At 39.7% G+C, this 26,605-nt stretch overlaps 1 protein-coding gene across 1 annotated transcript in view; it reads right to left on the bottom strand.

Annotated features, from left to right (window-relative positions):
* Positions 1-1,258: 1,258 nt before the first annotated feature.
* PDZRN4 (PDZ domain containing ring finger 4) overlaps positions 1,259-26,605 on the bottom strand; it is a 233,495-nt gene continuing 208,148 nt past the window's right edge. The window contains 5 exon segments of the mRNA XM_039570943.1: positions 1,259-3,455; positions 9,430-9,546; positions 12,968-13,069; positions 16,562-16,624; positions 18,784-18,882. Coding sequence (XP_039426877.1) covers positions 1,929-3,455; positions 9,430-9,546; positions 12,968-13,069; positions 16,562-16,624; positions 18,784-18,882 — 1,908 coding nt within the window. The 3' untranslated portion in view covers positions 1,259-1,928.

The raw sequence follows: 26,605 nt of genomic DNA, 5'->3' as shown, positions 1-26,605 counted from the left end.
ATGATTACTGGAATGCAGTGAGGGAAACAGCCAAACCTCTGTGCTTTGATGTCTGCAGAAGAATGTGTACCTTCCTAGATGATTTAGGTTGGTCAAAGACAATTCCTAGGCTCAGCTGGAGAGACAATCTGGTATCAGTCCCTTGAAGCAGTACTGTATCACCCTATGATCCTTTCTGGTCAGGGATTCCACACTTTTTCTAATTTAACAGAAAAGAGTAGAGGTGTTTTTCACTGAGCCTGAACAGCTGTATGTTTAGTGAGGATTTAGCATGATGTCTCCCTGAGTCTGGAAAAGACAATTTTCTGATTATCAAACTGTGAACTGTCAGTGGCATAATTTTCCTAAGCACTTGGAGAGAAATGTTCTTATGGTATTTACATGCCTGCATATGCAAAGAGCACTGCCAATGTCAACTGATGCCATAAGTGGTTAAAAAACAAATGATTCCCAGAATTAGGTAGTTTGGAAATACTGCAATGTGCCCTTCTGCAACTTTAAGCATATCTTTTAAAGCCTGATGCCAAGTGACTTCAGCACCTAATCCTGCTATGGAAAGCATGACAATCAGGAACTGCTGTGAATCAAGCACAGGAACTATGAAAATGGAGCTATTAGGGCAGGTCTTCAACCCCACTGACTGCCCAAGACTAGTCATTTCACTAGTCACTGGCACTGGGCTGCCAGGAGCAGCAGCAGCTCAGAAGACGCCCCTGTGGCAGCTGAGATGCCTCTGCTGCATGGAGAGTCAGGGACTCCATCAGGCACCCAGATAGCAAGTTGCCATTGATCCTGAGCTCCAGCCAGCTCCCAACTGAGGCTCTTCTAAAAGACCTGGACGCTTCTCAACAATAATTTTATACCCTTAACTCAGTTGCTTTTCGTTCTCTGTTTTTCCTTAACTCACATTCTATGAAAATGTTATTGCTAGTTTTTCTTGCATGAGATTTAGCTCAAAGTTAGGCAAAAGCTGTGTTTATATTTTGTATGTGTAGAACAAATAGCAAGGTCAGCCAGGGAGAGGACTCACCGCAGTTACCTAACATCTTACAACACAGTAATATATCAATGAATCATTTAATTAACTAATTATAGCAGGTAAGGAAAAGCCAGAAAGACCCACTCAATATATGTGTTCCACAAAATTAAAAGCTAATTCATAAGAAATAGCTTACAGAATTTGTTCTTGAAATCTCTGTATGCTGTAAATACCTTGCACAGTGAAATTACTTCTACTTAAAGGGAAATTCTCAATCTAAATAAAACAACACTTGCCTTTTTTTTCTTAAAGATAAGCAATAATTTATTTCTCTTTCATCTTCACAATTATCACATACTGCCCAGCTACAAGACCAATGCCACAACATAACACAGGAGAATTGCCCACCTACACTTTACTTGGACAAATACAATTACAATTTACAGATTAAATGTACTGTAAAATATGTAGTTGGAAAAATTCTTATTCTTATCTATATGATGGGATGTGGCATATGATTTATGAATAGATTCAATCTAAGATGTAAAACTTTAAAACTTGTTAAGCCAAGGATACAGTATAAAGCATTTTGGTTTGGTATTGTATTGTTACTAAAGTAGAAAAAGCAAAATTAGAGAAATAAATCCAGATCTTAAGTTACAGGATATGTGTTAGGTTAAGAAATTAATTGGCTTCTCCACTTTTTTTTGTTTTGCTTTTCTTTTCTATTTTTTTTCTACAAATGAAAAATATGAATATATTGCAGGATAAAGAAAGACTGCCAGATAAAGAAGTACTGTTATATGAAAAACAAATGAAAAATACCAGGTCATTTTGCTTACAAAAAGATCAAACTATAAACAGTCACAAAATATATAAAAATGCCGCATTGAACGAGGCAATTGTACTCTACCTAAACTGGTAGTATACTCTCTGATAGAAGTTGTGTTCATACAGTAGTAACTGATAAAAAGGCATTGTGCACTCTTGTGCCATCTGGGGATTTAGCACCATGTGTCATCAGTTCTTGTATTGTCATCCAGTTGTCCAAGATTTTCTTGTTTCTCTTTTTCATCATCTTTTTGTGACTCAGTTCAATAATGTTGATTTCCTTTTTGCCCTCACTGCCACTCTGTGGACTCTCCTTAAGACACTCCAGCCTGCTCCTCATCATGAACTCCCGCCGCCTCCTCTGCTCCTTAGCACGCACCAAATGCTGCTTCCGCTCTTCTTTGCTCCAGTAGCGACCCATCTTCATCTCACTCATGGTATCATCATCTGTCGTCATCCCACTGCGCTCCTCTTTAATTTTTAAGGCACGTTCCTTCAGGATTCTGTCTCGAACTGGTCTCTTTGTGATGTACCTCGTCCCATCGCTCCTTATTTTCACTTTCCATTCCATCTTGGGCTCCGCACACTTCTGTGAGTCTTTGCACATGCTCACCAGGCTGAGCTGGCTTTGGGCATACTCCACAGCAGACTTCTGCTGGATCAGTTGCATATAGCTTTGATAATGCTTTGCATGAGCAGGTATGTTCCCGTACCTGTAAGAAGAACTGTGATATGGAGACAAATAGGGAATGTGCTCACTGCCTTGCCTTTCCTGGTCTGTAAATTTGCTGCTTTCTGATGCCAGCCCTGCATTCTCAGCAGCACTGTTTTGCTCAGTGAGTTTGGTTTTGGCTGAGGTTGTCTCCCTGTTGCTTTGTCCTGAGGATGACTGATTAGCCACGATCGTGCTCCTCAGGTTTTTCCTGTTGGTTATGCTGATCACCCTCTGGAGAGAGTTATCAGGGGATCGCTCCACAGTCAGCGGAGTGCTCCTGCAGCTTTCGGCAGTGTTGTAGGCACTGGAGCTGTCCTTGTCAGACTTCTCAGGGTGCTCCATGATGTCATCCAGTTTGCCTCTTTGTACATCTATGCTGGTGTTATAATTCCTGAAACTTTCATCATGTAAAGCCCAAATGTCTCCATACTGATCTCTCACCTTTTGGAGCCGGTGAGCCTGCATAATATTCTGGCATTCAAGTTCAATGTTCCTCAGTTCCTCATTGAGTAGCTGCAGCTCATGCTCGACTCCGTCTTGCTCTCTTCTGTTGCACTCTATCATGCTGCTTGAGTAATACAGATCATACTCCCCATGGTTTCGAATCTTGCACTTCAGTTCCAACAGCTGCCGAAACCTTTCACATTCCTCCTCTGGGTTTCCTATGAAATCAGATTCAATGTATTCCCCAGACACAAAGCTTTCATTGCACTGGAGCTCAATACTGCCTAATGTATCCTGGCTGTGGCCCAGATCCCGTTTGCTCTGCAAGGTAGCACTATTCTGCTCCTCAGTTGCATTTTCCTGCTCTGAGCTCTCATCATTACGGAGACTTTCATCTGTAGGTCCCACCCCACTGTCCTTCTCATGATTGTTGGACGATGAGGTTGCAGTGTCTGTAGTGCCATCTTCCTCTTCATGTTTCTTTGGCTAAAAAAATGAGTAAACCAAAATGATTATCAAATGCAGACCATATTATTAGAGAATATTTTCCAGCTCTGTTTTGCTTAAACAGCTGGGATCTGATTTAAGCTGAATTAAAACAGATCACTAAACAGCAGTCCTAGTGCTCACAGCTTTTAAGCATTTCTGAGAGTTATGCTGTGGTTTCCATACTGAGCAAAGTAAGTGAATTACAGTACTAGTGATATAGCTTCTAAAGTCCAGAAAGAAATATTTTCCTCTCTAGCTAAGCTATCTCTTTGCAGTGCTTAAAGATAATGATCACCAGATGGTGAGCTGTTTTTGATTCTGGATTATGGCCAGAAACTGGTAGAGCTGAAATCTTCTCAAACTTGAGAGAAAGCTTCAGTACTGGTATCAACTCAAACAAACAAGCAAGCAGCCAATCAAGCAATGACTAGCACAACCTCACAGGGTGCAAAAAGACTGCTGTTTCTTTTTTTAAACAGTGAACTTTTGTTTGCTCCATTACACCCTCCATGGCCTTCTCCTACACTTCTTGTGTTCAGCAGCCTTTTTCTGAAAAAGTGTTCATTTTGAATTCTAGGATTTTGCTCGGAAGGACCTCAATCCATTTCATCCCCGGAAACTCTTTCTGAAAACTCATTTATTTCCATTGTTAGAGTTTATGTTCCTTAAAAATAAAACCAGTCTTTCAATATTAAGTGTAGAACAACACTGAATGCTTTGCCATGGGCATAATGTTAAGCTTTTTGGCTGTTGATTAGCACTCCACTCATTGTACCTCACCTATTTATATTCTCAGCCTATTTATATTCCATAGAATGTGAGATAATACTTCTCTAAAGAGACAGACACTTTTTTCAAACCAAATAAGCAAAGAATCATGCAGAGTGCAATTTATATGACCGAGTACCTAAGTGCACATAGTACCAACCAAACACCATGTCTCTTTTAGGAGGCATAATTGCATAATTATGTATAATGACTGTAATAATCAAGACAGAGAAAAGGTAGAGTGCACCCAGTGAAAGGAAACAAACTCAAAGAGGCCTCTGTCATAATTCCCTTCTTATCTACTTTGACAAACAGTAAAACAGGATGAAAATGTGTCTCCTATATCATCCCTTCTCCTCTCTTTGTGTGTGGCTCATGATCACATACCCTTCATCTGGTTTCATTTCTTCAACTGTTAAGAAAAAATAATAGCCTAGTGTCAGAAAAACAAAAATAACTTCCAGCCCCAATTCAGTGTAAGAGTGGAATAAAGCAAATATTGAAAGAAACACACCACCAGGAGAATTTAGTGTCTGTGACAAACTAGTTAAAAATTTCTGAGAAGATGTCTTAGAAGATTTAGGTTTAATTTAGTATCTTTCTAGTTCACCTCCTCCAGGTAAGTGCCACTACCTATGCTATTCTATTCCCTTCTCTCACCTTCTTTGGAGCTGCTGCAACTTGCCTTGACCTCCTCTGCCTCCAAACCTTTCAGCAGAGAAGTGACACCAACCTGGGTAGCTTAAACTTCACCCCAGCCACTGCAATGTGCAATCCATATTTCTCACTGCTCTGGAAAATATTTAACTACTGACAGGAGAGAGAACAGCTCCACCAGACAACAGGAGGGCAGTGCAGCAGAACAGTCAGGAATCTAGGTGCCTGTTCCAAATGCAGGGCTCCATTCACATGACCAAGCAAGGAGGGTCAGGATCTGCTCTCTGAGTGATATAACACAATTTGCATCTCTGTGACTAAAACTCTGAAGGGGTGGCTTATCCATAATGTGTTAGCACAGTTACACAGCTTACAGGAGCAGAGCTTCATGATGCTTCCTCTGATGTCTTCTGCATGGTGCTACACCACCAAAGCACATATTTGAGCACTTCTGAAAAAAACCACTAAATGAGGCTATTTGTATAGGTGTTGGTAAGAGACTTTACAGTTGAGGCCCATGCAATCAACACTTTCAGAACTGGTAGCTCTTGTTTTCCACACCACTTTTATCAATAATTTAAACTTTGCTTCTTCAGCTTGATTTGTACTGACACAATATAATACACTGCCATCTACTCAACTTACACTACCTGGAATTAACACGCACACACCAAAGATGTAAACAAAGCAAAGCCCATCTTTTGAGTCAAGTAGAAACCAGATGAGTGGGATTGATCTGATGAAATGTAAGTGCCTATAGTACAGGCATCTGAATGTCAGATAGTCACTGCGGGTTCCCTCAGGAAAAAACAAGTGTCTATACAATCAAATTCTTCTCAAACTAATGCAGACATCCATATCACAATAAATTTTTCCCCAGTTTGTGGATACTTACAGCTAAGTCAATTAGAAAATGGAAAGTAATACAGATATTTATTGTACTGCATGTTTGTGAGATATATTTTCTTAAAAAATCCATTGTGACTCAAGTAAGGTAGCCTCTGGCATTTCTGTTCTGGACATTTCATGCTTCCCAGAGCTCCTAAACATGTGCAGAATGAGAAGTCTTTTACAGCATGAGATAATTTTAATTTTATTTTGAAAGATAACAAGCCTAATTCCATGTTACTTCCCTTCTGAAAAACAAGAGAGAGTCCACAATTTTCAGTGTGTTGCTTTTTCTGGTGTTATCTATTATCTATTTCAAACAAAGTGTTTGTTTTCAAACATACATTGTCAATCTCTTCTACAATTATTTCTGTTTGAAATACCAAAGGGCTCCTTAGGCCTCATCTTTGCAGTGAGAACTCAGATAATGAGAAGGCAAACCCAGCAATGCGTACAATCAAGCAATAAATGAACCTCAAAAGATTCTGCATTTCAGCTCCAGCAAGCATTCCTGCCTATAAAATGGCTAATCTTGCAGGAATTCAGGCACTGTTCTATTCTCATTTTACAATTTATGATGTATATGGGGACTCAAAACCCATATTGCTACTAAAGTCTGAATGCAGTAAGATTCAGTTGAAGGCACTGACAAACACAGCTGGGCTCTCTGGTCAGTCTCTGACAGTGAGAGGGAGACTGGTCACAGGAAGAGGAATCTCCACTGGCACGCTAACCATGAGGTACTCAAACCATGAGGGGAATTTGGAATTGTTTTCAGTGGTTCACTAAAAGGGAAAATGCTCTTCTGCAAACAAGGCTGGTCTCTTAAAACAAGCCTCCCTCAAATAAAAAGGATTTTCCCCCAGATATTTTCACTGTATTTCAGCTTTGAATGGACTAGAATAATTTTTTTATCCAATTCTTTCTTCTTCTTAATAGGTTCTGATATATAGCATCAAACCAATAAGAATTTCTGCATGGCAAATGTATGGTATTCTTCTGAAAATTATCTCTGCTGCACAATGAACCATGATGTTGTAAAGGAACAAAATGAGTTATAAAGAATGGAGAATTACATCTTTCCTTGAGGCTTATTGGACTATTCCATACAGAGAAGATACAATTCTTGACTGAATTCTACAGAGTAGGTCAAAAATATACAGAAAAGACATGACTATCTACTTGATTCTTCTATTACAAACTGTACCAAATTTTTCTGTGACAACTCACATTAAATGTTAAAATGGCATTCGGTATAACGGACTTGTATTTGGAAGGATATTCTGACAGAGAGTGTATTCATTCCTGCAGCTCTCAAGATTCATGATGACAGATGATTATGAAGCCAGAGGACTATGGTTTTGTTCACAAAAATCAAGGCTGGTCTCCATGGCCAACCAGGGAGCTTGAAGATACTCAGATTTGCCACTGGCAGCTTCAATGAGAGGGGTTTCATAGCTCCAGTGGATAGTGTGAATCCCCTCAGGAAACTGCAAGGATTCCCAGCCTAACAAGGAGTAAAGAACCAGTTTTCTGACTTGATGAGTCACTACATAGAGTCTAGAAAGACAGCAGCTGTCACAAATTACTGACGCCCCATTACACACCAAGCTGCATCTGGTTGATTCGATCACTCATCAGAAGGGCAAAGAAATGTCTGGCTGTCCTAGAATTACTTCAAGCAATGCAATGTCAGATACTGACAGATCACGAGTAACCACCATTTTTTTCAAGTGTAGTGTTCTTTTACAGTAATATAAAATCTTAATATGACAAAAAATACCAAAAAAAAGCTTGGCAAAAGACTCCAAAGGGGAAAAAACAATTTCAATGGGTTCTGAGAAACGACTTCACAGAATACCACTGTTTACTAATTGACACTATCCACAACCCAAATTCAGTGAAAAAGCCAAAGCTTGACAAGAGCTCTGCAGTGGAAGGTCACAACTGTAAAATGATTTCAAAGGTCCCACCATGTCACTTGAGGGCCTAGTAGGAGTTTGTAGATACAGTTGTTCAAGAATTTCTACCAGAACTTGGGGCTTGTGTGAAAATGTCACCATACAAATGAAACTGATTTGCAAAGAACAAGTGCTTTGTCTGACAGAAAATCTTTTGCTATCCAAGATAAAATTTTGGTTGAAACAATAAACAAGATGCCATATATCAGCTGAAAGTAGCTAGCAGTGCAGCAAGTTAGCACATTTAACCTGGGGAAACAGTGGTTTGGCTCACTGCCTGGAAAGGAGAGCCACAAGTAAAAGGCTGGTATAAATCCTGTTGCAGGCTCCCTTCGCCTCTGACCCTAGAATTATTCCACTTTGTGTAAATAATTAAATGCTTATAAGATCAAATATTTGTAATCTGATCTATCATATTTCAGATAATTGACTTAATTATTCTGTCAGTGTCTCTGTCCCAATGAATATTTCATTTATGTACAGGGAAGAGCTTTACTATGAACTATCGCCTACTCAGTGACCCAGTGTCAAGGATTTGGGTCCCCTCAAGTGGAGGGGAGGTCAGGAGGAAACAGACTAAATGCACATTCAGGCCCCCAGTGTGGACCAAGCAGAGGGGCATTTGAAGTCAAAGAAGCTCCCTGGTTTCCAGAAAAGAGAAGGCTCTCCTAGTCTTTCTCCCTCTCTTCACTTCAAAGAAAAATGTCTCAGGCTCTGTTTCTGAGCAATTTAGAATGGGGAAAAAATTGTAAGTCACAAAGTTCTGTGGGTAGAAAAACAGCTTCTTCCTAGCTGCATAAATCTAGAAGCCAGGAGAAGTTGAATTTTATTTCTTTGACTTCACAGCGGTGTGCATACTGACAGATCATCTGATCCAGGAGTGGGTACTTACACCTTCCACAACAAAGTACTACTGAGAAGACCCCTTGATGAAACTGTATGGCATCTTTGCCCCAGTCACATAGCCTACAGAATGTATGGGCAGGTAAAAGTCAGGAGAGTAGCAAGCTGAGACTATGCTAACAACAGCTTATTTGTCTCCATTAACAAAACAAATGCTGAGCTGTGCACTGTCATGTAAGAGAAATACACTTGCATTACCAAAACACCTGTTGTTTATTTTAAACACTTCTTCTATCTTGTTTTGCAAGCTCTCTGGTGCAAGGCTGGCTCATACATTGCATGCATACAACAAGAGGGGTACCTATCTCAGCTCAGAGCTCTAGGTGCTACACCGATAATCAGAGATTCACAGAATATTCTGAGTTGGAAAGCACCCAAAGGGATCATAAAGTCAAACTCTAAAGTTCAATCCCCCATACGGGGATTGAACCCATGACCTTGGTGTTATTAGTTTAAAATTACCAGTTTTAAAAAAACTGACATAAAGTATATCATCATAAATCCCAAACACTTCAGAATTAATGAAGGAAAGCAATATTATTCTGAGAGTTCAGAGAAAAGGAGAAATCTGCACGTATCACACCCTCTTAAATTGTTTGTTAACTTGCCATACTGGGGCTAAGCATCTATTGTTCTCCTTTTCCTTACATACAGTGTGCCAGAGATCACAGCATTTGGAGAGAGAACTCTATCAAAGCCTTTTGACCCCATTTTACAGCATACTGTTTCATTTTTTATGAATAAAAAAGAATACCCAGAAAAATTTCAAATGATATGTTTAGTAGTGGTCCTACCTGCTCCACCTCATTGGCTGTGTACTGCATTGCTTCATTATGCTTCTCTTCCAACATTTCCAAGTTTAACTCCTCTAAGAATTCATTCCTTTCATCATCCAGCCACCCTTCCTCCAGCTGCAAAGAATACATTATTATGTTATTTTATGTTAGCAAGGACACATGCTAAAATAAAGTAAACCCAAATGGCAATGTCTGACTAGCTCTTTTTATTCTAATGATTCTCTTAAGAAAGCCAGGCGGTAGGAGTTCACGTCTCAAAAAAAGGAAAAGAAAAAGGATAAAAAAATGGGATTCATGTCTCTTATCCTTTCATAAAACAGTATGACTGATTTTCTCTCATGATGAAGGAGACTGCACAGCACAGACATTATTTCCTTTCAAAAGGCATGAAAGGCACAGCGCATAATCCTGAAGCTGTCATGTTCATTACTACTGAGAGACCCTGCACTGAAAGAATGGCAATACTACTAATAGGTCCAGGAGGCAACTGGGCTCTTTTCTCTAACAACCTCCATCCCAGAGATGTGCCCTGCTACCACCACCTCAATAGAAACCTTATGCTGCGCTTCTGTCACCATTTTCCCATTGATCTTCCAAGTAAACAAATAAACAGATGTGGTGTCTTGAAGGGAGGCAATTTTTGTTCTCCCGGTGTGTCTGGAAGCAAGGCTTATCTGTTTGCATGTTTTTTTCTCCCCATGTGTAAAATAGTACATTGACATTTGGTGAACACGGTGTTGCAAAAGGACAGGAGGGGATGCTATGTTTTCTCTCAAGTAAATAGATCCTCTTCTTGCACCCATTTCACACCCTTCACATCTTTTGAAACTGATAAAACAGGAACCCCGGCCTAAAATGCTCTTCTTCCCATTTTGTTCATCATGCTCATGTGTGCACATGGCACATGTCCTTTGTACCTGCAATCCCTTGCCAGATGGCACACTGCATCAAAAAGAAAACCACTGGTCAGTGGCACTCTTGGCTATAATGACAGGATTGTAGCAGAAGGAAACACTTATTGTTTTGTCATTGAAGGAACCACAGGGCGACAGGGATAAAACCATGCTAAAAGGGAAAAGCCTCAGCATAAGACAATTACAAGACTACCAAGAACTCATGTCCCAAGATGGCAAGAGCAGTGAAGCACAGGCCACCACCTACAGCAGAATTACCACTGCCTCAAAGCCAGGATGTGTCTGGTCACAGACGTCAGTCAGAAAAGCTACCTGAAACCAGTAGTAGTAGTAGAAGTAGTAGTACTTTGAACCAGTAGTTCAAAGCTACACAAGGAGTGACTGATGCTGTGCAGTACTTCTAATGGAATACTGGCAGAACATCACTGTTTCCTTCACAAACTCTGATGTGGTTTTGCCCATGTCAATGAATTCTTTTCTTTTATAAAGCACATAATAAGCCTTTCATCATTTTGCTTGGTAAAGCCAGCCACCTACAGTTTGGGATTAGGAAGAGACTTTTTTTCTTGAGGACATATAACTTTTTATGTTTGTCCTTAATGGGGCTTTCGAAACATTCTATGAAACATCTGATAGTTTTGTTTTCTTGTGCTGTTTACTTTTTTCCCCCCAAGGAAAGCATGAGCACAGCCTTCCTCTACTGTAAAGGACACAGTTTAATTCACCTCACTTGAGGAGATTGCAGAGATTAACAAATTTGGAGGACGAAAGATGAATCTCACTTGGGCAAATCTGCTGATTTGATTGTGGCAGACCCAGTATATAACTAATGAGAATGCTTATGTTATGTTACAGCTTTTAGAAGAAAACTAAAAAATGGCTTAGCATACATGTGCACTACCATACACTGTGTACACATTCACACACGGGAGTGCACATGCCTGTGTGTGGTGTGCTCCCCTAGTGCTCTGTTTCAAAACTTCATTATTCACTGCACAAATAAGTGGTCTGAGGGGTTTTATTCCCTGTTACTGAGTGAATGTGCTCAGCAATCATCCTTCAAGGCTGCAATACTGCCATTACCATTTTCTATCTAGAAATAATGCCTGCTTAATCCTGCTGTCTTTTACCAGAGTCAAAGCAACATAACTACCAGAAATCAGTTGACAGCCTGATCTCTGACATACTCTGGCTTTTTCATCTGTTTTGTATGAGTATGTTCTTAAAACACATAAACTAAGCAAAAAAATCCAACACCAAAGGCCCAAACCTAAACCAAACCACACTTTCATTATTTGCAAAGAGTATTCATATGGGAAGTTACAATGCTACATATAAGTAACTCCTTAACTCATACAGATTTTATCATGACTCCTTACTTCATGCTGATCAGTCTAAACAAATAGAGAGACTGAACTTTCTCTGGGCATGTATTTTGTAAGTGGATGAGTTTCTGTTCCTTAATGAGCAACAGAATCCTAATGAAAAACAGTCGGAATAATACTGAAAAATCTCTTTCAAAATTTCAGAAGTTGAGGACTACAGTTTTGCACTATAAAGTGAGGCACACCTATTTTTGCTGTACTTTGTCACTGGTCTTATAAGAATTGTTTAGCTTCCTGAAAAACATAAAGGATATGAATGCTGAAATTGTGACTCTCATAACCACTGTATTTAAGTAGAGATTCCAAGTGGCACTGAATTAAACTTACGTGATTTAATTTATACAGAATATGCAGCTAGTGAGACTGAAAATATCAGATCAATAGCATGAGAGACAAATGGCAACTTAACCAACTCTAAATTGTTGGCAGATAGAGATAATATAGTGACCTTTTGCTTTGCAAAGGCCTACAAATAGAATATAAAGGGATGTAAAAACAGTAGTCTTCTACCACTATAACTCTTCTTTATCTGATAATCAATCTAACATCTGTCCCCTGCAACGATATTAAACATTCTTGGCATGGCAAGATTATTGGCACTGGCATAATTTTATTTTCAAAACCATAAAAGTATTTCTAAAAACTTTTGAAAATGCACCTCCCAAGATGCAGGCGTGTTTTTGTGACCAGGGTGCTCTTAAAACAATTAGATTTCCATTTGCTGAATGATAATGTAGTGAAAGTCCTGTAATTGATAAATAGATGAATCATTTACATGTCTGCTTATAAGCACAAAGCATAAAAAGCCCCCTCACCAATGACAAGCTACAGCTTTGTGTAAGTTCATATAAATGATAAACTTCATGTAAAAGATAAAATTGATAAACATAAGTATGGGAAATTTATCCCCTGAAAAAACCAGAATCATCTAATGAGTAATGCATAGTTTTCAAGTTCTACTTCATATTTTACTAATGTCATATTGGTGCTGCCAGCTTTATTTATATACCTGTTCACTCTGCTATAAAAGAAATTGTTTCATTTGGGGAAAACAAGCCCTGGTAATATCATATTATTTTCTTTGCTGGATAAAAGAGGGCAAAGCTCTGCAATTATCTGTTTTTTCCTTTTGTCAGTAACTTTGGCATTCCTATTTCTTGGCAGTTCATTACTTACAGTGACAGTGAATGCATGGTATAACCCAGGTTCTGGCTCAGTGCATCTATTTAGTCTAACCTGCATCTCTGGCCTTGCGACCAGCAACACAATTTTCTTGCATTCTTCGCTGGAGAGCAACGCCACTGCCTCTTCCCGATTCTGGACATCCTGGCCATTTATCTAGGAAACAAATGAAAGTGGCACATTAGTTTCTATTTCCACAAAGCAACACACAATAAAGGGCAGATATCAGCTCATTTGTGCTGAATGTATGGACAATGAAAATTGCGCAATGGGCTCATCTTCGGCCCCTCAGAGGTAAGTGCCTTCACTCAATTATGCGCTTACTGTAAGAGCTGTATTGATCGTTGAAGGATGGTGGACATCAGAGGAAGCAGTTATGTTCATAAATGTCCAACCTGCGCCCTGGTAACATACATCTAGCAACACAATTAACCAGCCCCTGACAGGTGACGTTCATCTTTCTCCGTTCAGAGTAATGGAAGTGTCACTCTGAGATAATAGTGCTGGTGAAAGAAGACTGGTAATGCTACAGCTGAAATCAGTCACCCTGAATGCTGGTAGAGAGCCAATTAGAGAGCTACAGTATTATCTCTCACCAGGCAATACTTTCAGGCCACTGCTTGTTGCTGCTCCATTTAATCATTTCATATTTGTGCAGACAGCTTAGTAGCCAGTACCACACAAAACATATGTATCCCTCTTACAAGGGGATAATCAAAATAAAAGTAGTTCTTTGATGAAACTTGTCTTTTCTTGCTACCTTTCTCCTATTCTGTAACCCCACTAAAACAACGACATCCATGACTACATGGTAATAAACACAATTTTCATTGTCCAAAACCATTTATGAGGGAATCAAATAGAAATCTTATTTCCCACATGAATTCAGTTTTGTCCAATTCACAGCACAAGAAGTGGATTATTCTCATATTGTCAACAAAACCTCCAAAATGTGGTGTATTTCAAAAAGAGTGAAAACAAAACTGAAAGGCAGAAGTACCTGAATATATTTTGTGGAAAAAAGTCTTCTAATGATTCCATTACAAAGTAGTAGGAACTTGTAGTTGAAAATCAAGAGAAAGTTGCATTTCTGTACATATGTTTGGCCTGAAAGCCCTGACTCAAAACCACAGCTTTAATTTAGATTAAAGAAAATCCCAGTGCATCCTGATCACTCAAGTGGCAGTGAGTGAAATGTCTGAGACCCTTCAAAACTTACATGATGGGATAGCTGTGGTCTGCGGGGGACCAGGTAACACAGAGCTGCCCTAACCTGAAAAGCAGAGATGTAGCCACGGAGAGGCTCAGGAGCAGATTTCCAGCCTGTGTAAAACACTCCCAGACATGGTGGCTGCTCCAGTAACACCTATCAGCTGCTCCCCATGCACCCCAGAGGAGGCGGCTGGGCTGTCCCCATACTACCTGGAGGTGCCCACCCCACCCCAGCCTCACTATCACGGGGGAAGAGCAGGACTTCAGCCTGCTCCATAGACTGTGCTTAGCTCAGAGGTTCACAGCTAAATATAGCAGAAGTTTAGGAAACTCCCACTAGGACTGCCCTCTTCCAACTTTCCCTTGACATTGTAACATTTCATATAAAGTACTTGGGGAGTTTTCAGATCCTTAGACTGTGAAGATTGGTGGTTTCTGAGAGTGAGAAGGGGGCAGTTAGAACCTCAAAAAGGAGAGGAAACCTGCTGTCATTTTGTGAGGAATACACATAACAGAGCATTCCCCCCCATATCCTTAACCAATGCCACCTGCCACCCACAGAAAATGCCCCGGTGCTCAAGGATCTGTATCTCTTCCAGCCTCAGTGTAAACCCTCCACAATGGCAACGTCACCTTCTGTTTCTCTGAGCTATGCCACCAATAAGAGGAGATAGAGGGTCAATGTGTTTTCAGATATGAAAGTAAACCCCACATAACCCTGTGTGTTAACTTTAAAGATCAAATTCATAGCTATCTATCAGCACTGACATTAAAGTAATGCTCCAGTCCTCAAGAGGATGGCAGAATTATCTACGTTTTCTCTCAACCCTGGAGTCTTTACTCATAATTGAAATGAATTGAATTTCGTTAGGAACTGGAGAACATTCGCCTGAACTGCTGTTGGCAGTCCACCCAGAAATTTTACAGAACAAGGAAAGGAGTGGAAAATGAACCTACTCTCTCTTTCCTTATTTTGACGCAACTAGAGTAGGAATGGAAAATTGTTTCTACTCAGTTAAATAAAAAAGGAGTGTTTTTCTGGTTTTTGAAAGTTAAAAATACTGTTATTTCTTCAGTAGGTATTTCATATAAAGAGCCGGAAGGCAGTGCCCTAACTTTTCCTCTCCTACGTGCAGCCCATGGTATGGTCCTTTCACCCCAAGTCCTGCCAAGGACGTCACTGCCCTCACACCATGGCATCTGTGCCTTCTGGGGGAGAACATCATCCTGTGAATGTTTTCACAATTCCATCCACACAGAGAAAAAAACCAGCAGCCCCCAAGTGAGCCCCGATATTAAAATCGAATTGATTGTTTCCTCTCTAGAAAATGGACCACTTTGGTAAGCCAGCTAATAGACACTGTTGTGTAGCTAGGCTCTCAAAGCTGATTTAAGCTGTAGCAGGATAAGAGATACAGGTTTCAACAAAGGTATTTCCTGCAGAAATGAAAAGATTGGAAGGAAGGAACAGACTGATCTTGTGAAAACCTGAGAGCTCATCTGCTTAAATTAATGAAGGGTAATTATGGAACACGTTACAGAAAACCAACCTGTCATCACCAGGAGCTTTCTCTGGCGCTTCAGTGAAAAAAGGCCAAAATACAAGGCAAATCAACTTGGAACCAGAATTAAAATGCTACAATACAGCAAAAAATTTCCAGTCAAGTGATTTTTGGTACCTGTTTCATGATTTTGTGCTAGGGTGGAAAATGCACTACCCATTGTTGGTTGAAAATGGAAACCCACTGCCATTCTAGCTGTTACCCTCTCTGTACAGGTACACTGCCCTGTATGGCAGCCAGCCACCCTCACCCACCTATGCTGTAACACACAAACCTATCTTTGGGGTAGCTCTTTAGGCAAGTGGATCAACAGAAACAAAGGGTGAAAAAAAAGCCAAGGTGGTGGATTAGAAAATAATTCAGAAGAGCAATATCTTATTGGGGGAGGAAAGAAAATATTAACAAAAACCTAATGAACCCCCTCCTTAAGTATGTTCAAGATCATCCTTCTCTAAACAGCACATTTTTTTTTACGAAAACTCTTATTATCTATGCTTAGCATAAATGAGTTTTCCCCAAATTTATGCGATTGGTGAATGATCAGCACGTCTCTGACACTCATATTTATGTCTGCAGGATCCTGTTTAGAATTTGACACTGAGATGAACATAGTGGAAATGAGATTTTCTAATAAATATGGAAAAAAAAAAGACATGAGACATAAGTGCATGAGCCAGAACGAGTTTGTCAGTCTCATTTCTCAGTACACGCACTCTAGCTCCCAGCTATTGTGTTAAAAAACAGACAGACATGGATTTTCTCATCGATCACAGTAACAAAGAGAAATACCTTCCCTCATTAACAGTCCACAGAGAAGATGGCACTGCATGTTTGTCTATAGAAAGAGTTTAAGGAAAAGTCTATTTTCACATACTTGCAAAATGCGGTCTCCTCCACGGATCCGTCCATCTCTGGCAGCAATGCTGTTTGGATCAACCTGCACAGGACAATAACCAGTAACTGAACATGAAAATATTTAATGGGAAATTAGAACAGCTGCACAATTGCACAAGCTGAAAAAGTACCATTTTTAGTCAGTACAGAGGCAATCTGAAGTTTCCTGTACAGCCACAGAAATGAAACAGTTCTTTAAATGATGGTATGAGCTTGTTCCAGATAAAAGCCTCAAGACAGAAAGGGTTGGGAGCATATGATTTTCAAATAAATACTTTCCTATGCCACTGTCAGGCATTAATCTTCAGCTGTCAGAGCATTAAAAATTAATGACAGAGACCCCTTTTCTCCTGAAGTTCACTATGGACTGAGAAGCTTCTGCAGCAGTTGATACCTCTATACAAATGGGCCTGTCGTTGGGCACGATTCTTTTTCCTCCATGGAAGCATTTACTAATAAATTATTACCTTAGTAATCAATCTGTTATTTCCTCTGGAATTTTGCAGTTAGTGAGGAAACATCAAAAAAACCCAATGGACCCAGATTGTATAGATCACTCACAGGTCCTGTAAATCATTCCTAGTCTGAACCAGTTAATTTTAAGTTAGTTTAACCTAAATAGATATCTAGGGCTTCAGTGATAGTTTATCAAAAGACACTACAGCTTATCCCTGAGCAATGACCTACTGTTTGTTGCAGGGCAATTCAATCTATCACCTTTCACTTGATGGTTATCTTATCATGCCACAAGCTCTTTTTTCAAACCAAAATTTTGAGTTGAGCATTTAGTTCACAGGCTACATCCTCTACCTGTTAGATATTATTTTCCTCTTTTGCATTGTCATAGAAAAAACAATGAATCTGAAGTCCTTAATCAAGTACAAAAGATAATATCATTACATTCACTTTCAAAGATCTGAGAAAAATTTATCATGTAGGATAAACAAAGTATTTCAGATATAATCCTGGAATATATTAAGAGATTCCTGAACTTTCTTTGCCCTCACAAGGTCAAACAGAATTTAACAGTACAGCTTATACAACTGATGGAAGATATAGTCTTACGTAACTTTTTTTAATTCCTCATTCTTGCTCCAAGGCTGTGCTTTTCAGCTGCTTTAACATTGCTACTTGCCTGTTTATGTGCAATCTTGCCTTCATCCCATTCACTGATACATAGGAGAATTGTCTTTACTGGTCCTCTCTGTCCATGAGCTTCACTAAGAATTTAGAATCACAGAATCTCTCAAGTTGGAATGGACCCAATAAGGATCCCATTAAGTCCAAAAACCTGCTCCTCACAGGACTACCTAAAACAAAACCATATGACTAAAAGCTTTGCCCAGTTGCTCCTTTAATTCTGACAGGCTTGCTACTGTGACCACACCCCTGGACAGCCTGTTCCAGGAACCAACCACACTTTTAGTGAAGAACTTTTCTCTAATGTCAAAATTTGGTTCAACATGTCAAAAAAGTGAGCAATTGGGATCACAGTTCGTGCAGAACAATCACCAGTGACCTTGGACTCAGAAGAGCTCTATTTTACCCAGAAAAGAACCCCTCTTTGAATGACTGGACACTCAAAGCGAGATGGTGGTCTTTGAAGTCTTGCGGACTGACCTTGTGAAACACTAACAATCTGTGCTGGGTGCCACATTTTCTGAGTGGAGCCAATTAAAACCTGAGGATTCACCCCATCTCAGTATCCAGAATTCTATTTTTCAGTTTTCCAACATATTAATCTCCCAAGCTACTCTCTCCACCCATCTGTGATATGTCTGTGTGTACCACAACTGTAACAAACACAGAAATAATACAATAATGATTGACCACTGTTAGGATTACTGAAGCCGTGGCAGAGGGAGAGAGAATGCAAGCAGGGTGTGGAGAAGGCACTTTTCTCCTCAAAAGCTCTGCCTGATCTCCATAAGGACACATTTCTTTCAAAATTCAGACCATGCTCATACTGCTTTGTACTTCACTAACTACAATGTTGTAGTTAAAAGCACTTATACTAAAGAAGCCCACTAGTAATATTACTCATGATTTGAACTGATAATCTAAATTAATTGAGAGTGACATGAGCTGGTTGATGGCCAAGACTTCTTCACTCCCATCTCAGAGCACTTGCTTGTTCATTCCTTGGCACATTTAGCCCTCCATGAGCATCTCCCATGCTCCTCCCCAACGTCATGTCCTTACCTCACTGACATAGATTCCCGTATCCTCCTCATCATCGGTTCTGTAACAGACAGTCAGCCCTAGCTTCTCCTGGCTGCCAATGCGGCACAGCTCCACCTCCTACAAGAAAATATACAGGCTTTTGTGGTGGCTCTTGCCAAGGGTGGAAAAAACTGTACAGCACAAGGGAGCACCAGGCTGCTGATGTACTCATGCTGCCCATCCTGCTCAATCTTGAGACAAAATGTTATGGGTGGATCTTTAAGGGAGAAATTATTCCATGAATTAAGAAGGAAATCCCAGTACAATGCAGGTTCAAGCTATATAGAAACTGTACAGTAAGACATGCCAAACTTTGAGAAATATAGCTGTGCATTGATTTTTCAGGTCTTTGACTTCTGGGTAATAGAACCTGACTTACAGTAGATTACATAGTCCTTCTAGTTGCATCACACCTGCTGATTTATAGCATATAAGACAGACTGGCTACCATCAATCAATTCATCACACAAGTGCCACTCCCTTCTGACAGCAATCTAAGTCATAAAACAGACATACAGGCTTCCATTAATGGCATAATTCCTTCCCTGGTCAGTTTAGTGGTGCTTCATTGCAGAAGCTGTTAGATAACAGAAAGATGCTTCAAGGAATCTCCTGTGGAGCTAAACAGCCATGGCATCTTCCTCAATTGTGAGATGATGCAGAAAACACATTTTTAGTGCCAGATGTCCCAGAAGTGGCATCTCATGAAAAGTTCAAGTTTTAGGGCAGATGACAGTGATAACTACTACATACGCCCATCTGAGTTAAGCATCTTTAGGGTTTCATAGGGGAACCATTCACAAAAATGCAAAGCTGCACTTTGTTTGAACATTGTGAAACAAGTAATTGTAATAAAGCAGGATGAACCCAATAACACAGAGTATTAACTTGGTTGCAAGTGGGAAACTTTAGTTGGTGTTTGTATGTAAAGGGAGTCTGCAGGTCACAGCTGGACCCTGACAGCCTCTGCTCCTGTGGCTATGCAATAAAAAGAGAGACACCAAACTTTGCTTCAGTTCTCAGTCTGTGATACAGAGCTTGTTCCCCCCCATCCCCAGAGATGTCATGCAGACTAATCCACAAACAGACACAGGGTGCACAGCAGTGAGGACTCACTACTGAGTCCATCAAGCTGTGGGGACCAGGTGTCAAAATACCACAACTTACAGAAAAACCTGTGCCTCACAGACATGGGTTAGCCAACGAGCCTTGTGATGTTTTCATTTCAGCTGAATATCTTTCACGAAGTGCACTGCTATGGCTTGCTCCCCTGCTCCCTCACCAGAGTACAAATCTACATGGGTTCACTACCTGCACAAACCCTATAAGCTTCTCCCTGGACTTTGGACATTCAACATCTTCATGAAAACAAAGGGAATGTAGAAAAAAATAATTAAATTCGTAGTTTTCTTTAGTTTTTCTTAGATATGGCAGAAGTTCTACATAGGATGGTAAAGAGTGGAATTATTCACCAGTACATGTTACACATTGGGTTTGAAAGAAGAAACACAGAAGCATGTTTTATTAGGGAAGGGAATTATGGTGACCTGGTTTTGGCATTGGGAGCAAAAGTACCTGTACTGGAGGGAGGCCTATTCAAAACCCACAGTAATTGATGCCTCCAGAGGGAAAGACCACTTGACTAGAACTGTAATATTAGGGAGAAATTACAGTAACAAAATGGCTTCAATTACAGCAACAAGGTATACTTTTAAGGAATAAAGAAGTTTGCGGCCCCTTGGAGGCCTATAAGGAAACCTAAATACACCATAAAGGACTGAAACTGGGACCTTTAAATCAAGGCAAATAGGGAGCTTTGCACAAGCTGAAATCCACTAACTTTCTTTGTCCTGCTGGCACAACCTCCTGTAACCCCATGCTGAGGCTGACAGGGGCCCCACGGACTGCTCTGAACACAATTTCTTCAGATGGGAATGACCTTGAAATTCTCGTGGATGATTTGACTCAAAATGTTACTACAAATGTTTCAGGCTGCAAACAAACTGAATCCTCTTAGTGAGCTGGCTCAATGGGCAGACAAAATTAACCATTTAAGGAGTGAAAGTGCAAAGGAAAATGACGATGAGCCTACAGGCTTCAACCTGTGTCTCCAAGAGATTTGCCAAAACTGGCTCAGGGAACCAGCTGATGACAAGTATCAGTGACTAACATCCTCTGACTGGGATGCAATAGCTCTGGCTGCACACAGTACTTGAGCTACCACAGCTTTCACTTCTCTGCCCAGTAACAGATCTAAGAGCTGAGGTTAGTAGTAGTCTTGGACTACCTCTTTCCTAAATGACTATATGGGGTGTAGTCTGAGGACTGCACATAGCTGTGTCTGCTTAGAAGATTTAGATACCTACAGCTGAGATCTTAGTACTTAGTATTAAAGGCCCAACAACCATTTCACATAGATACAAGCACATACTCAAGTAATATCTCATTCAGCATGAGGGAGGTGGATGAGGTCTGTTGCTTTGCCTTGAAAGTTGTTCCAGATAACTGCCTTTTGCCCATGGCACATTTGCACTACTAACCTTGTTGCATCTTACATCCTCGTCACAAGCAAACAAACCAAGTTGAAAAATATTTTTGGAAAATTTTAAAACATTTTGCACAAAATATTAAATCATCTGAGTAACAAGCATATATGAAACAACTTCAATGGAAGAGCAGCAACTGAAACACTAGAGAACCTGTCAAATACATTTGACACAGTATTTTGCAACAGATTCTTTATAGTGTTGTGTGGTTTTTCTCCTCACAACTGGTCTTTAACAGAAGAAACAGTAAGTTTGGCAGCAGCAATGAATATGTAAGGACATAATTTCCTCCTCTGAAATCTTTTTTGATATATGCACACATGCACACACACAGAGTTGCTTTATCTTTGGCTTTTGTCTGTGTGCATGTAGAACTGAACTGCTAGTCTTCAAAACTCAACATTTTAAAAATCTGTGAGAAACAATATTTGGACATTCATGAATAGTGCTGACAGACAGATGGTGGGAGGAGAGGGACTGAAGAGAGAGCTCAGGAGATGACAGCCTTCCCCTCTTTTGGGCACACTGGGGGCAGCCACCTCTCAAGACGAAGAATACTCTGCTGCCAAGTGACAGAAATCAATGCCAAATTGCTAAATCTTTGACTTGCTGCTTCTTTTCTCTTTGTAGCCAGAACAAAAATTCAGTGCATTTCCACAGTAAAGATGATACTTTAAAGTGTTTTGCCATAAATTATTTGGTTAAAAGACAGACATGGAAATTAGAATGACTATCCCATCTTGAAAGACTGGGACACAAATTTACAAAGTAGCCAATTTCTTCAGACATAGAAAAGACAGCAAAGAGATGCAGATCATGTAGGATTGAAATTGGTTCTATTCGTCATCCTCTAAAGTGATGGAGAAGTCGCTGTAGCCTCTAGCTCCCAGCTAAATACTGACATTTGCTTCAGTGATGGAAAACTAGTTTATAGACTGTCAGCCTCAGGAGACCTAAGACCAGACAAGGACTGTCACCTCTTTGGGGAGGGAAGGCTAGGTTACTACTGTCATTTCTCTCAAGTGTTAGAAAAGTCAATTATGAACACCAGCAATTTGGTTTTTGGCTTTCAGGAATTGCTGGAAAGAGGTTAAGGGGGATTAAAGGAGATCTTGTAAAAGTTTGCATCCATTTGCAGTTATAGTGGGTCTTTCTACTAAGAGCTAGATTACACAAAGTAAAGCTGATGGTCTGCTACAAAACAGATCATGAACCCTTCCATGATCAGTCTTGAACAGTTGTGTGGGGAGAAGAGCCATGAACTCTTCATATTTTCCCTCCACACACTGCAAAACAGATTACAACCTAAGAGGAAAGTTGGCAAAATTTCTTCTCAGAAGAAGTTGACAAAACTTATTCATCAGCTGACCCTGTGCTGGAATAACTGCACACATGGACGGCTTACTCTGCCACGTTTTTCTTTATTGACCGCTCTGCCAATAGTGTCTAAGAAGACATGCACACCTTTGAATCCTTCCCCCACTATCTGTAAGGATTAGCTACTCCCTGTTCAACACTGTTCACCACACTTAAAGTGCGGCTGAGCTCAGCCCCACTGCCTGACATTCCCTCTCACTTCCATTTGAACCATCCTACCCCGACACCCCTCTCCACCAACACAGTCCTGTTCTCATCTTCAAAATCCATCTCGGTTCACTCTTTCCCTAAGTGACCCTCTGCCCATATTCACAGATAGTAGCCTCATTATATTCTCCCTTTTCCCACCAAATGTTTACATTCTTAGTAAGCATCCACATCCACACAGCCCCTACAACACCTCTCTTTTACTTTCACCTTATAACTCATCCTGTTATCTCACCTATAGAAATCTGTAAAGAAATTATTGTCTGGTAAGCAGAAAGATCCATCTACTAAAGTGACCACTTCACTACTTATGAAACACACATACAGCTGAGCATTACCAAAATAACCTATTATTACTGTAGTTCATTCTCCCTCCTCTGTCTCACCCTCTGATTCTTTGTCTTGCCATCTCACACTTCTATGTGATGAGATGTTTTTGTATGGGTAGAAATAAGGCAAACAAGAAATTAAAGCTCAATACAAATTAGTTGCAATGAACAGCATGATACTCTCTTCCCAAGGTAGGAGACTCAAAGCTTATACAAGAACTTCCAGTGTTTGGAGGTAATTGAGTGACTTTGAAACTCATAATATACTTGAAATCTAATGTGTCCATTGACCCAGAACTCAGAGGGAATAAACAGGTTTATGGAAGCCCTGACACTCTCTGTGTTAATATTATTTTTATTGAATTTGACCTACTATATTCACAGAGTTAGTGAAGACATTCTATGAATTCTTTGCATGGAACTGTAACTCTTGGGCTGCTCTAATGCAAGGGAGGTTTAATGAGAAAAACACTGCCTTATTTCTAGAGGGTTTAGAGTCCTGTTGCTAGACACTTTAATCTTTTCTCATATCATTCTGTGCTCATTAATTTTTGTCCACTGATGACTTGCCATGAAATGCAAGAAGACTAGTTTACTGTATATACTGCAGACCACCATAACTAACAAAAGTTAATCAGGTATTCAACATTATTTTACAGTATGAAAAAGGTAAACTATACTTGGCTATGTCATGTCCAAACATCTACCTAGGTCTGGGAGTCTCCTGAGACTATGATGACAAAAAAACTTGCCGATCCCCTTTGCAATTTATTTGTGTATGGAAACACAGTAAGCCATCTCCAGAATGGAAAAACTGTAATAAGGAATGAAGATGAATTTTAGATTACTGGGCATATGTTTGAGATTCTTTCTTAGATGATGTGCTGTAGGAAGGGAAACCTCAAATTCATCATACTTTAAAAAAAAATTAGGAAGATTTTGCCTCATAAGACAGATTTTTTTAGCAGAGTTCCAGAAGTTTCCTGCTTTTAAGTCCCTATTCCCTGTTCAGTTGTAACTGCTTTGGTACAGTCATCTCATACAACTTTTTGTGACTGGTTTTCCTTATCTCTAAGCAGAAAACAATGCAAACACTACCAGAGTAGCAGCACACTAAAGAATACATTGTTGCAGAGCATTTGAAAAGCACTGTAAGAATACTATAAATACTCTACATCCTTCCAATAATCCCCGTCTGCCTTTATAGCAATTGTTGAACCCACTTAAAAGACCAAGAGAGACGATCAAAACCATCACAGCTACGGAGTATCCTTCACGCGTGCAGTATGTCAGAGTGTTGGGTCCCATGAACCCTGGTAATGCCATTAGAAGGGGCAGCATCAAATCCAAAAACAACAGTATTTTTCCTAAATGGACATTGTGTGATCAGTTAACATAAAACTCCTTATTACAATGAGAATATCATCTCGCCATTGAGACATAGTCAAAAAACAAATTAATTTTAATTAGTGTTACTTACCCAGTGTAACAGAACCTGTGATTCATAGTTCAAGGTTCGTATTTTTGTGACATGGTAAGACAGAAGATCCTAAACATTTTCAGTTTGTGATACAGTCAACTATGTAATTTCTTAGCATTAACTAGAATCTACTCATCCCATTTAGCTCCATTATCTTTAGAGGAAAAGATCAGTATAGTCTAGCCTGTAAAACCAAAACACTGTGCTTTCTTCCCTCTCTGGTTCAAACAACAAAAAAAAAAAAAAGACAGAAAGGAGAAGGGAAGCTTTGCGGTTTACAAGTATGAAAAAATCCAGGTTTTAAATTAAGAGCCAATACAACAGTACACACATGTTTTAGAAAAGGAAATCACCACAGCATATTGGAGAAGGATTCCTACTCCATCAGCAGAAAGATAAAATCCTGCCAGTCTGGAAAACTCCTTGCGTGGTGAAACAAACAATCCAGTTCAGAGATACTTTATCTTAATCCTAATATGTGTGAAATATGGCTGACTTCCATCTACAAAGCTCACAGTAATGTAATGGTGTTTTAAGGCAAAAAATTCCAAGAGATGCAGTCTGTGGACATTTCTGTGGGTTCAGCAATTTTTCTGTACCAGTGGAGGATTACTAGTACCTTTTGGACCAAATCCAGATTATAATTCTTTCAGTTGATATTATTGCAATGTCAAGGAAAAAAACCCAACCCAAACAAAAAATAAAATGTTATCTTCATAGCCACCCAGAACAATGCACTGACCACCAATTAGTGAATTACTGCCCACGGATAAGTAAGCGGTCACGTGCAGATTCTGAAACAACCCCAGGTATGAGACGAAACACCTTTATGTTTTACCCCTTTACAGTCTACTACCAGGCAGAGCTCCAAACTCTTTACACAATTTACCTCATAGTGGGATGACCTAAGAGTTAGGAAATGCTAAAATACACAAAGGTTTAGCTGACAGGTTTTATGATTTGGTCCTTGTTTATCTGTAAAGCAGTGTCTTGTGTCAGGCAAGTTATTCTGTACCATAGCCCTTTCAGAAGAAAACAAAGCTTATTGAATGCAATGAGGGGCCCAATATCTGATGATCCAAGGTGGAGAAGCATAGTATTTAGCATACATTTTAAGAAAAACAAACACCAAAATAATAAAGCAAAATAAGAAAAGAATAGTTACTTTTGTCTTTTCTTTTCCTTTTTTACCTGTAGGAATAGCTGAGAAGCTGCTTTTACTGTTCATCTTGCTAATGGTATAATTGACAGAATGAATAATTGAATGAATGAAGCACAAAAGGCCAAGATCAGAGTACTTACAGAATAGCTCAATGACGAATTAACTGAGAAAGTACATTAAAGTCTGACTTATTAAAATAAACTAGTTACACTGAAAAAAAAAATCCGCATCTATCTGAGCTAGTGTCAGTCTTCTGAGGCATCAAACAGAAGTCCTAAGGGACTACACGGACTACACACACCTTAAGATTAATTCTGCAGTATCATCTTGGTTCTGCATCTTTATGGGTGAGATCAACGTCCAGTTTATATGCACAGCTGAATTTTGGCTGCTTTTCACACTTTCTGTCAGGGTTGCTATATGGAAGTTCTGTAAGCAAGATCATTTTTTCAGCTTCTTGTTAGTTTCTGCAAACTATGGAAACTAAGCAAAGGTCAGTCTCATAAATGTGTTTAGTAATTCCAACTCCGCGCTTCTTGTCTCATCACTTATCTTGCATTTCACTGATGCAAGCATTCAGATCATTATCAAACAGAGCTTCAAACACCTGGCAGCATCTTGCTAATAGCATTCACTTTCTTGGTATCTTCCTCCACATAACCTGAAGGATATAGCTTTTCCAGGCTGCTAAATCACTGGT

The sequence above is a fragment of the Corvus cornix genome, chromosome 1A (genome assembly GCF_000738735.6).
Source record: "Corvus cornix cornix isolate S_Up_H32 chromosome 1A, ASM73873v5, whole genome shotgun sequence".
Classification (NCBI taxonomy): Eukaryota; Metazoa; Chordata; class Aves; order Passeriformes; family Corvidae; genus Corvus; species Corvus cornix.
The sequence above is the reverse complement of the archived record's forward strand: the minus strand, read 5'-3'. Positions and strand labels throughout refer to the sequence as shown.